This window comes from Mandrillus leucophaeus, unplaced genomic scaffold (assembly GCF_000951045.1).
Source record: "Mandrillus leucophaeus isolate KB7577 unplaced genomic scaffold, Mleu.le_1.0 Scaffold852, whole genome shotgun sequence".
Lineage (NCBI taxonomy): Eukaryota > Metazoa > Chordata > Mammalia > Primates > Cercopithecidae > Mandrillus > Mandrillus leucophaeus.
The window spans coordinates 1040387-1052912 of record NW_012109275.1 but is presented as its reverse complement, the minus strand read 5'-3'; the positions used below and the strand labels follow the sequence as shown (position 1 = coordinate 1052912).

At 44.2% G+C, this 12526-nt stretch overlaps 1 protein-coding gene across 1 annotated transcript in view; it reads right to left on the bottom strand.

Moving 5' to 3' along the window:
* Positions 1-12526, bottom strand: part of PAH (phenylalanine hydroxylase) — a 71142-nt gene that overhangs the window by 26734 nt on the left and 31882 nt on the right. The window contains exon 4 of the mRNA XM_011968639.1: positions 5477-5565. Coding sequence (XP_011824029.1) covers positions 5477-5565 — 89 coding nt within the window. The remainder of the gene's footprint in view (positions 1-5476; positions 5566-12526) is intronic.

Genomic DNA, 12526 nt, shown 5'->3' with positions numbered 1-12526 from the left:
AAAACCTAGGAAAAAGGGCAAACAAATTACTATGTGCCTTTTAAATGTCATATGAGATCATTGTCTCACAAGCTCACTCTGTGCTCTAAGGGGACATATATTTACTACTTATAAAGTTACAACCACTTCAAAGTAGATACTGGCTTCCTAGAAGATCAGTAAGTTGCAAAATATTCGTTTGATGATCAAATTGTAAGTTGTTTCTGTCTAGTAGAAAGGATAAGACACATGATTATGGCTTTATTGCCTTATGGAACATTAATCACTTGTGCATCCATCTTTGTGATCTTATTCTGGCTTTCTATTTTCCAATGACCACATGTACTTTGGTCTCTTGTATCTTTTCTGCCCTATCTTTGTCATCTTGCTGGTTCCCTCAATAATGAGCTACCTGGATCTTTGACAGGTGTTCACCATATACCTGCATGACAGTTATGTTTTTAACTTTTTGCAAATTATGCTTGGATAGAGCAACTTAGTAAGAATGCAACAAGTCTTTGATGACTCAACTAGATGACTGACTCTTAGAATTAACTCTGATGGGGTCTCAGGTGGAGAAAACTAGGTGGGCAAAAGGAAAAGAAAAGGAGAAAAGTATTGAAAAACGTAGTCTTGTCCTTGGACAATTTGCTGGAGAACAAATTTCCTACGGGAGAGCAGGAAAACTTGATGTCCACGCCTTGAAAGATTAAAAAGCAGTTTCAGGCCTGGCGCGGTGGCTCATGCCCATAATCCCAGCACTTTGGGAGGCCGAGGCAAGCGGATCATCTGAGGACAGGAGTTTGAGACCAGTCTGGCCAACATGATGAAACCCTATCTTTACTAAAAATACAAAAACTAGCTGGATGTGGTGGCACAGACCTGTAATCCTAGCTATGCGGGAGGCTGAGGCAGGAGAATCACTTGAACCCAGGAGGTGGAGGTTGCAGTGAGCTGAGATCGCACCATTGTACTCCAGCCTGGGCAGCAAGAGTGAAATTCCATAAAACAAACAAACACACAAACAAACAAACAAACAAAAACAGTTCCAAAGACTTGGGTCAAGAAGTAGAAATATACACAGAAGGACAGTTGTGTTGGCTGATATTTTCTTCACTAAGAAGCCCCCGCTATTGCAGATCTGTAGCCTAGACTCCAGTGCATCTGCCAGGTAAACTGGAATGGGTACCTCTGGAGTTGGGGTCTATGTGGCAGAGGCTGCTAGTGCTCCCCAAGATCTGTCCTCTCTCCTTTGTTCAGAGAACATTGTTAAACTATTTTCCCCCATCTCCTTTGCAGTTAGTAATGGGCATGTGACTGAGCTCTACTCAATGGAATTTGATTGAAGGGATGTGAGTCATCTCCAGACATGGCCCATGAAAACTTCCCAGAAGCAATTCTCACTCTTTCTTCTCCCATCCACTGGCAGAATGAGTGGGCTCCAAGGAGTTGAAGGAGGGTACAGCCATTGGTGGAAGGAGCCTTGGTTCTGAAAGACCGTGTGGAGCAGTTTCCTTACTGACCCACATTGGAAGTGAACTTTTATTGGGTTAGCCATGGAGATCTGGGGATTGTTTGCCGAGCAGTTAGCTTGCTCTGGTTACTGGAGGGCTAGACTCAGATATTCCTCTTTCTAGAAGGCCTCCCTAACCATTCCAGTCCACAGTGACCTTAGAAATGATAGCACATGCTATCTGACTCACAAAACCTGGCATTTATGCACTTTTTAAAGTTATTATTTGACTAATTATTATCCAAACTGTATTCCATGGAAAACTACCACTCAAGATGATGTTGCTAGGCATTTCATTAAAAAGAGTTCCATGGGTAAATACGTTTAAGGAAACATTACATTGACTGGGTTTCATTTTTGCAGGACTTTCCAAAGTTTCTGATGAGATCATGGAATTTGTATATTTGAAGCAGGGTTATAGAATACAGAGTTTCTCTCTTTGATCATGGGATATTTTTCATAAACTATAGTTTGGGAAACATGCATATGGCCCTTTCACTTGCATAGAGTATCTTGTGCCTCCCATGAGGTTATAAGTCATGAAGTAAACCTACTGTGATCTGATACTCTATACCCAAAGCATAAAGCCCAATGTGATAGTTGCCATCTCTGAGATAGTAACAGAGTAACAGTGTGAAAAACTTAAGTCTGGGAAGAGACAGGAAGAAGGCTTTAGGGAGGCAACATATGTGATTTAGACCTTAGATGAATAGAGGTTTTCAAGTGGGGAAAGAACAGGTAGGTTGACAAGAGAAAACTTCTTAGGTAAAGGGAACAACATGGACAGAAAGGGGAGTATATTTTGGAAATGGAAATTAAGTAGAACCGGTTAGATTCTGCCTGTCAAGTTTACAGTTGCTATTCCAGCTCCCTCCTGCACTGCTTTGAGAACAATCAACACCCCTTCTCCCTGTACTGTACAACTGCAGGCCCCCTGGGAGGCAGGGATCATGTCTTATCCGTCACTTCAACCCCCTGTCTTTTATATGGCCTGAGACATAGTTCACGTACAGGTGATGCTACACGGCCCTCTCCCTCTGAGATTTCTCATCTGAAAATGAGGTGTACAGCCCTCGTAGGGCAGTGATAATATTCAAACTTAAAAAGGAATGCCAAGCATTTAGCATTGTGCCTGGCACATAGACCATGCTGAAGAAGCATTAGCTCCTAATATCATTAGCTAAATAAAAGCTTGTGGAAAAAAGCAAGCAAGGTGGGAAAGGGGAAAGGAAGGAGACTGGGAAAGAAGGGAAAAGGAGGCAAGATGGTCACTGGGGAATCTCGCTTTCCTATTTCATTTTCTCACTTAGTTAAAACTGAAAGGCAGAGGCCGTTTTCCCTCTATCTTGGAAACAATCCTTCCTTTACTTCATTTTTCAAAGCAGGACCTGATGAGAGATATTGGGTCACACATCCATGCATACTGCCAAGGGCCGGGTTCAGGGACAAAGAGATTACACAGGATGCAATGGGACAGAGAGAACAGAGGGTCCTTTGGAGAAGAACACCCGCTGCCTGCGCCACTCCTTGTGCTGGTTTCTGTTTGCAGTCACACACTGAGGCCAGGCATGTGGGCCCCGGGGTCTCTGGGAAAGCACGCTGGAGGGTTTGCTTTGTCCTTGGCCCACCTCCCTGGGATCTGATGAGAAACCAAAGGAACAGAGAGAGCCTGGCGCCTCGTCTTCAGGGAACTGTGTACCTGATATGTTGTATTTTTAAAATAAAATTCATAACATTGAGAGGGCAGGGAGTCAAAGACGTGGCTTTTAAAGCCCAATGAATTCCAGAGACTTTTAACGCCAGTGCCAGCAGCTTTGGAGGGGACATGAGGATACAGAGAGAAAAATGTCAATCTTTTTGTATTGGCGTCTTCCACTGCCCCAAATGAAAAGGGAGTGAGACCAATGGGAAAAATGCCGGTTTGGGGCAGGAAGACAGGAGTTTGGTAAGAGGAGAATAATGCCCTGCTGGACAGACCCCTTGGATGGGGTCAGAGGTGAACAGATAGCTTTTCTGAGAACCGGTATCTTTGGAGATGCTTTGCGGACAGAGTTGATGGCTAAGAGGCCCCAGACAGAGACATGTTGAATGGGTACACAAAGCAGAGTCCCACGTGAGCAACCTTGGCACCCCAGGGCTCCTGGGAGTAGGCTACATAGTATACAGGAGGATGGAATGGGGGCCAAAAGTCCCCACATTTACCTTTAGTTTTCGGAGAGGGAGAGTATTTAAGTAATATATACTAAGAGCCTTAAATGTAATTCCTATCCTTAGTTTAAATATAACTTAGTTTAATTTCACAGCTAATATTCAAGGAAGCCATTGGAAGTTCACATGAACATGCACAGGCGAGACTCAAACTTCCTATACGTTTGCAATTGGGTGCTAGTTAGTAAGTTGTGGCACGTATACACACACACACACACACAAAATTGTGTGCATATATATATATATATTTTTAGAGAGAGAGAGAGAGAGAGACAGAGAGAAAGGAGGAAGGATGGAGGCGCACCCAAATATTAATATTGATTTATTGATTATTTTAGAATAGTGTGATAATGGGTGATTTTTTTTTTCTCTTTTGAAGTCTGGGAGATGGGAGGAAATTCACCTTTGTTTCTGTTTATATATGCTTTCTCATTATTTAAAAAATGCAGACTAGGCCAGAGAGAAAAACAGAAATAACTAAAATTATGGTCGCTTTTCATTTTCCTCCTCATGTTCTTCTGTGTTTTCAAGCCCACTATAATGGGTTTTACAATTTGAATTAGAAGAAGCATCAATCATTCATATTTCAAAAGGCCAGCCTGCCCCTGAAATCGTTCGCCTTTGGCATCTGTAAAAGAGCCTGGATTTCTGCCACTAGCCAGGCCTTTGTCTCCAGGCACCATGAGCTCTCAGGATTCACAGTATAGCACAGGGCCTTAGAAAAGTCATCAGGCTCCTCAGGCCTCACTAGTTCTGTAAGATGGAAGCATCTGCTTTGCCTCCTGAAAAAGGCCTTTGCGAACATCTTTTGCTGATTGTAAAGACCCACATAAATGTGAGGAGAAAACAGATTCCTGTGGAAGTGTAGACGCTTCCTCTGGGTTCTGCTAAACCTTCACCAATGTAAATGGCTGCAAGTCATTTAAAGATTAAGGAGTCATTTGCCTGGCAGAGAATAAAGGGCAGGCAACAGGACGGTGACCCTTCCCACCAAAGGAGGCTGTGAGACCTGGCCCCGAGCCACCGCAGCCTGGGCTGTTCCTTCCCAGACCCTCTGCCCCAGAGTAGAGGGAACGATGAAATTTCCCCTACCCAGTCCTCTACTCAAAAACCATTAAAGGACCTGCCTCCATGGCCTCAAGGCACAGGCCCAGTCCGTGTTCCTCTTTCTGGTCCATCAGACCTTTTACAGTCTGATCCCAACCCACTGCCCCAACCGCATCTCTCATTCTCATACTTAATGCACCAACCAGTCATTCCTACAATATTGTGGATGCTTCCAGGACTCTTGGTATCTCACACACTGTTCTTTCAGCCATAAGCCCTCTCTGTTCCTTATCTGACCAACATTTCCCGCTCAGTTTTTAAGATCCAGTTTCAATGTCGCCACTCCCCCCTGCCCCCTGCAGGTGGCAGAGTTGTTAGTACAGGTTGCTGTTTACCAAGCACTTGATTTAAACCTCCATAGATGTACACAGGCAGAAGCAATGATGATTTGCATCTATGTGTGTGTGTGTGCACACACAGATCTAGTATATAGAGACAATAGTTTCTGGACAGTGATTTATATTTGCTCCTACAATAATAATGACCATGATAATGATGATGACAATAATGTCTTGCTAATTTTTCCCAGCCCTCGTGTAAATAGGAACACAATAAGTGTTTGTCGAACAAGTGAACAAGCACATTGCTCCAAGTGGAGGAGGTAGGAGGAGGGGAGGGAAGTGGAGGAGAGGCACTGAAAGAATCTCAACCTATGGGCCATGGACTCACAGGGTGGTCAGCATCCAGTTCCGCTCCATAGCTGAGAATCTGATTGGCAAATCTGTCCAGTTCTTGAATGGTTCTTGGGAACCAGGGCACTGAAACACAGAGAAGGCAAAGTCCTGAATGCAGATTGGCAGGACATGGCTAAAGACCTCGCTGAGATCAGAAGTGGGGATCCCAGTCAATGGTGATGGCAAGTGGGCTGGCTTCCAGATAACCCCCAAATTACTATCATTCAAAAGTTAAACTCCGTTTTCCTTAGAAACCAGTTTTAAAACCCATTCCCAAATACATTATCTTTCATGGAGATGTTCTCTGAATTATCTCAAAATTCATCTCCCTCCCACCCGTCATGGTAGTTTTCTTTGATGGTTTTCTTTAGTAGCAGAATTTTTTTTTCCCCTCTGTCACCCAGGCTGGAGTACAGTGGCACGTGATCTCAGCTCACTGCAACCTCTGCCTCCTGGGTTCAAGCTACTCTCCTGCCTCAGTCTCCCGAATAACTGGGATTACAGGTGCACGCCACCATGCCTGGCTAATTTTTATAGTTTTGGTAGAGGCAGAGTTTCACCATGTTGGCTGGGCTGGTCTCGAACTTTTGACCTCAGGTGACCCACCCCCTTGGACTTCCAAAGTGCTGGGATTACAGGCATGAGCCACTGTGTCCGGCCATTCGCAGCAGAATATTACATATAGGCCCAAAATATAAATTATATAAAACCAGACTGTTCTACTGTAAACAAGTTCATGAGATCCCATCTTCCCATTATGTGTTTCCCTCCCAAAGGCCCCAGGCACTGCAGCAAAATCTTTTGATTGCAAAGCCAGTTAGAAAGCCATTGTGATGCAGAGCGAAGGGAGTCAGGTAGTTGGGATATGAAGATGCCTTGCAGCACCTAAAGGATTTCAGGCTTGCTTCTGAGCCAGTGTAGTGGGGAAGGGGTTGGGCTTGAGTAGGGTGAACTACAACACCTGGGTCTTGCAGAGAGAGGGGCCCAGGGAGAAGGGCAGGTGGCAGCACCGACGTCACTGTAGGTTACAGGAAACAAGACACATTGCAGGTGAAAATTTCCCAGGAATGAACAGAGACAAGGGCATTTTGGACTGTAAGTTTCATGAGGGCAGAAACCATGGGTACTTTGTTGTACCAGGCATAAAGAGAAAAAGAAGGAAGGAAGGAAGAGGGAAGAGAAGGAGGGAAGAAAAGGATAGAAAGGAGGGAGAAAAGATAAGGAAGGAAGGAAGAAAGGGAGGGAAGAAAGGAGGGAAGGAAGGAACTAATGGATTCACCCTGGTTATGTTAACATTTAAGGTATTGACAGCAGTAACCACCATCCAGAGTGCCTGCTTTAGTACAGTTGCTATTTCTGAGGTACCTCCAAAATAAGGAAGGCATGATAACCCCTCTTGCGCGGGTAAGAAACTGAGGCTCTAAAATTTTAAATAGCTGGTTTAAGATCACACCAGAAGTAAGAAAATGGTAGATTCAAAAAGAATCCAGAGAGCCAAAATAGATGTGGTGGGAACCCTGAAGTGAGCACAAGGCTTCCAAACTTCCCCTGAAATGAGGTTGAGGGGAAGATGCTGAACTTCCAATCAGCATCCGGTCTGGCTTAGAACCCGGGCTCCATCTGCCTACTTATCTTCTCTGTGTCTCAGTTCCTCCTCCGGGAGGAGGAGGAATAAAACAGCTGGGATACACAACTGTAGGAAGAATCGCAAATGTGTTTTTGAAGCCTTCCCATGTGCCAGGCACTTCTGGTGTAGCATTTCTGGTGGAGTAGCTCTTTGAATCTGAGGACTGCTGTGGGCAGTGATGAGAAAACAGGCAAAGGGCGCCGCTCAGCGTCTGGCACATAAAACACGACTTTCCATCTGATACCCATTATTCATGATTCTGACCTACTTAGATGGGACAGGAAAGAGCATGCGTGCCATCTAGTGGCCAATCTTGGGAAATTCCATCCATGATCTAAACAGGAGCCTCCGGAGGAGCAGCAGCTGCATTCCAGCAAAACAAGGAGAGCTGATTCCAGCAGTTCATCAAGGTCCATTTAGACCCTGGTTTCTGCAGAGCTGAGGAGCCTAGGCTCTCTACCACCCATGTTAGCAATAAAACTAACACAGAATGGTGTTCTAAATATTTTACCTGTGAGCTGGGTACTATTAATATTCCCATTTTAAAGACGAGGACATTGAGGTACAGAGAGGTTTAGTGCAAACCCAAATACACACATTGCTAAGAAACAGTGGAGTCAGGATTCAAATACAGGTCCAGCTGACTCTCTGGCTTCTGGTCTTGATCTCCAATCCATCCTGCCACTCATGGGAAGGTGGCAGAGCATACTGATAAGGAGGGCTGGTTCTGAAGCCAGATTTCCTGCCCAGAGGTTTCCATGGCCCTAAAGCCCAGCCCTCTTTTCCAGATTGGCTCCCTATGGACAGCAGGAACAGAAGCAGATGCTGCAGCCATCGTTCCAGGTAACACTTCTGTAGTACTTGCTGTGTATCAGACACTGCCCTAAACATCTCACATATGCTACCCCCTTCAATTTCTGCAACAGTCCTTTGAGGTAGGTATTATTATTATCCCATTCTACAGATGAAGAAACTGAGGAACAGTGAGGGCAAGTCTCTTGATAGACCTCCTTGGTCCCAACTGCTGAAACTTTGGAGTCTCGGGTGACTCAATACCATGCTCTGCTCACTTGGTGAGGAACGTGGCTTCCCACCTTGTCACCTACACTCCTCCCCAAGCTCTCCTTCCTCTGTGGGTCCAGCATTTGTATTGCACACTGAACCTCTGTTGTCAGTGCCAAGAATGGGGGTTTTTCCCACCCAGGTTTGCAAGGCCTTGAGAAAGGAATCAGCACTTCAGAGTCATCCAGGGCTCAGGATCTTCTTTAAGATCTTTCTTGTTTCTCCAGGACATTTCCACTGCGGGGTTTCAATGACTGGCACCCACCTGGACAAGGGGGCCTAACTTCTCTCCTCTGTGTTCAGCACCACGGATAACCCCATCTCCGCACTGTGGAGGTAGCCTGTCTCCATTCATTCATCATTTCTCTTTTGCCTGGGAATCATTCATAATTCTGTCAGTAACTGCTGGCCCCAGAAATAAGGCAGGACAAGTCCTTTCTTGCTGCACCCCCTTCTTACTTAGGGGACCCTTAGAATCACCAAAGGAGATTCCACAAATATGTACTGTGCACCTCCTGCATACCAAGCACAAAGCACTAGGGGGTGCATACAAGGGAGTCTTCATCCTTGTGGTGCTTACGTTCTGGCAGGGGCAACACGAAATAAGTAAATGTAAATACGTGACGATGTAAGGAAATTCTTGAAGAAGAAGAATAAAGAAGCATAAGGAAATGGAAAGTTATGGGAATGCTCTCTTTTAAATTCTTTTTTAAAAATTCCATCTTTATTGGGGTATAATGGAACAATAAAAAATGTATATATTTTTATAATATAAAATTACAATTGTATAAAATTGCATACAATTGTAAAATTTACATGTATACACACAATTATATTTGTATATATTGCATATATTTTAATATTTATTTATTTGAAACGGAGTCTTCCTCTGTCGCCCAGGCTGGAGTGCAGTGGCACAGTCTTGGCTCACTGCAACCTATGCCTCCTGGGTTCAAGCAATTTTCCTGCCTCAGCCTCCCAAGTAGCTGGGACTACAGGCACGTGCCACCACACCCCGCTAATTTTTGCATTTTTAGTAGAGACAGGATTTCACCACATTGGCCAGGCTGGTCTGGAACTCCTGACCTCATGATCCGCCCGCCTCGGCCTCCCAAAGTTCTGGGATTACAGGTGTGAGTCACCGCCCCTGGCCTATTGCATATATTTTATGTAACACTTATATATATATTTATATTATAAAATTATAAATACAATGTAATTATTTAATACATGCATGCATCATGGTTACCATGATCAAGTTAATGAACATATTAATCATCTCATGTAGTCATTTTTCCTGTGTGGGGATGGAGTGGAACCAGGACACTTCAGATCTCTCTGAGCAAATTTCAAGCACACAGTAAAGTGTGATTAACAATAGTCACCATGCCATACATTTGACCCCCAACACTTGCTCATCTTATGACTGAAACTTTGTATCCTTGACCATCTCCCAATTTCTCTCATCACCCTACCCCCTGGCAACCAACATTCTACTCTCTGCTTCTATAAATTCAACACGTTTTGAATTGGATATGTGTGATATCATGTAGTATTTGTCTTTCTGTGTCTGGCTTATTTCACTTGGCATAACGCCCTTCGGATTCACCCATGTTGTCCCAAATGACAAGATTTCTTTTTTATGGCTGAATAATATTCCATTGTGTGTGTGTGTGTTTGGGGGTATCACATTTTCTTCATTCATCCACCTTGATAGACACATATTGATAGATATGTAGGTTGTTTCCCTTGGCTGTTGTGAATAATACTGCAATGAAAAAGGGGCGCAGACATCTCTTCGACATACTGATTTCATTTCCTTTGAATATATACTCAGACGTGGGATTTCTGGAAAGTATGGTATTTATATTTTACATTTGTGAGGGACTTTCATGCTGTTTTCCATAATAGCTGTGCCAACTTACATCCCCACCAGCAGAGTACAAGGGTTCCCTCTTCTCCACACCCTTGCCAACACTTACCTCTTGTCTTTTTGATGTTAAAGGCAACATGCTATTTACTATGACATCCTCTGCCTCTAGACCCCAGAGGGAAGACCCTGGTGACTTGACATTGCCTTGGCATGGCTCAATGAAGTCTGGGATAGTCAGGATCTGGCCCTAGTCCAGAGTTGGTTTCCTATTTGTGTCATGAATAGTCAGTCCAGCAATGGTTAAGAGTCTTACAACAGCCAGACAGCCCAGGTTTGAATCTTATCTCTGCGTTTACTATCTATGAGCCCAGGAAAAGTTATTAAATCCCTTTGTGCCTCACTCTTCCTATCTTTGAAATGGTGATAATAGTAGTACTAGAAAATATTGCTTTATAAGAACAACATGATGTCAAATGAGTTAATATGCATGATTTATGGAAAACAATACCGGCACATAGTAGATAGTATTACTGCTCAGCTGTGAGTTACATATGTGTGTGTATGTATATAAACACACACACATATCACACATACTATATATGTATGTGTATATATATGCATATACATATATATACACACACACACACACATATATATATATATAATTTTTTCTACTCTGTCCTTAGCTTATCATAGCAGAGAGCAGAGTGGAAAGTTTTCCAGCAAGCCTCGAAAGTCTCTGCCACTTATTTTGTTGTGCAAGTGGCCAGTGTCTTATCTCCTGGAGTCTTAGTTTCCCTATTCACAAAATGAATTAAAATGCTCTTTCCATATTATTGGATGAATTAAATGCTGCAGCAATATGACACATCTTAGCACAGGGGCCCATAATAAGTGCTTTATCAGTGTTAACCATTAATATGACAATGATTTTAATGATGATGATTAAAGGAGGAGGAGGGAGGAGGAAAGAACAGAGATTGGGATCAGGAAGCTGGTTCTCTGTCCAGCTTTGATATTAGGAGGTTTCTAATCTCGGCCTTCAGTTTGTGTGACATGTGGGTATTAGATTCATCTGCGCGTCACACCCTTTTGAGTTTCTTATTCCGAGACCCGTGGGATCCTCTGAAGGGCTGAGACTGGCCAGAGGATACTTGAAAAGTCAGCTTCACTTCAATCAATGTGTCAACCTCATTTATTTTTCAGAAATACAGTCACTACATTTGTTCGGTTCCCAAATGCACTGCCTCATTTCCCTTTCTCCTCCCACCAAAGAAACAACGTTCTTCCCCATAAACCTAAGCTAGGGTGTACCACCTTGACTTGGGGCTGTGTGGGCTGGCTGGCGCCCAGCGAACGCCAGAGGGCAGCAGAACCAGTGTATTTCCAGCTCCGGGTGACTTTTTTTTTTTTTTTCCCTTATCCAAAGGAAAATTCTTCCTGGGCTACCTGGCTTCGTTCAGCTCTCTTGGTCGGAGCAACAAAACAAAATAAAACAAAACAAAACCAAAAAATTTGAAGAACTTGAGAAAATTTGCTAAGACTCAGATGATTCAAGTCTCTGTAAAAAGAAGACAAAGATCAAAACAGCTCGCCACATCCCAGACCTTTGAGCTCTGCACCTTGTCACAGAGGCTGTGAGGGACCCCAAGGTAGCACTGCAAAGCTGCAGGGTGCTCACCTGAGTCCAGGGGCCTTTGGTGGCTTTGGGACCCCACCATCATCAAGAAAAGGTCCAAAACACAGCCAGGCTGGAGAAGTGGCAAAGCCTGGGGGCTCTTCATACACACTTTGCAGCCAGACCGCCTAGCTCCAATCTAGCTCCAATCTCAACTTTGGAACTTTGTGCGAATTACTTAATCCCTCTGTTCCCTAGTTTCCCATTTACGAAATAGCTATAATAACAGTACGTCCTTCAGAGGGTTGATGGGAGGATTAAAATGAACTCATGTATAGGGAGTGCTTAGAATGGTGTCTGGCACACAGCAAGTGCTTATAAGTATCTGGTAGTGGTATTATTATCATTATAGAAGGGCAAGTGAGAAAGGGTGAGAAGCCCTGGTGCTCACTTCCTCCAGGCAGCAGCCCAGCCCCATCTTTGATCTATTCCCTCAGGTGAAGTTAATGCCCTTGGGTACAGTCTATGTGTCTTCTATGGTAGGATGAGGACCCAGGTCAGGCCTAACCATTAAGAGAAATTCACCAGCTATCATGTTGGAGAGTAGGGACAAAGCCTGAGGAACGAGACCGGGGAGAGGCACCTGGGTGCTGGGTGTTGGGGACTGGGGATCGATCCCTGATGTGGCTCACTTCCCATCTTGCAGAGTTGTGAAACAGGCAGTGCAAAGACCTCAGGAGAGACCACAGAGGACCCCAGACAAACTCAGTGCCAAGCCTTGACACATGTACTGACTCTCTACATTGTGTGAAGGGTGTGCACATCCTGGGCTTGAAGCCAGCAGGTCTAGTTCAAGTCTCATCTT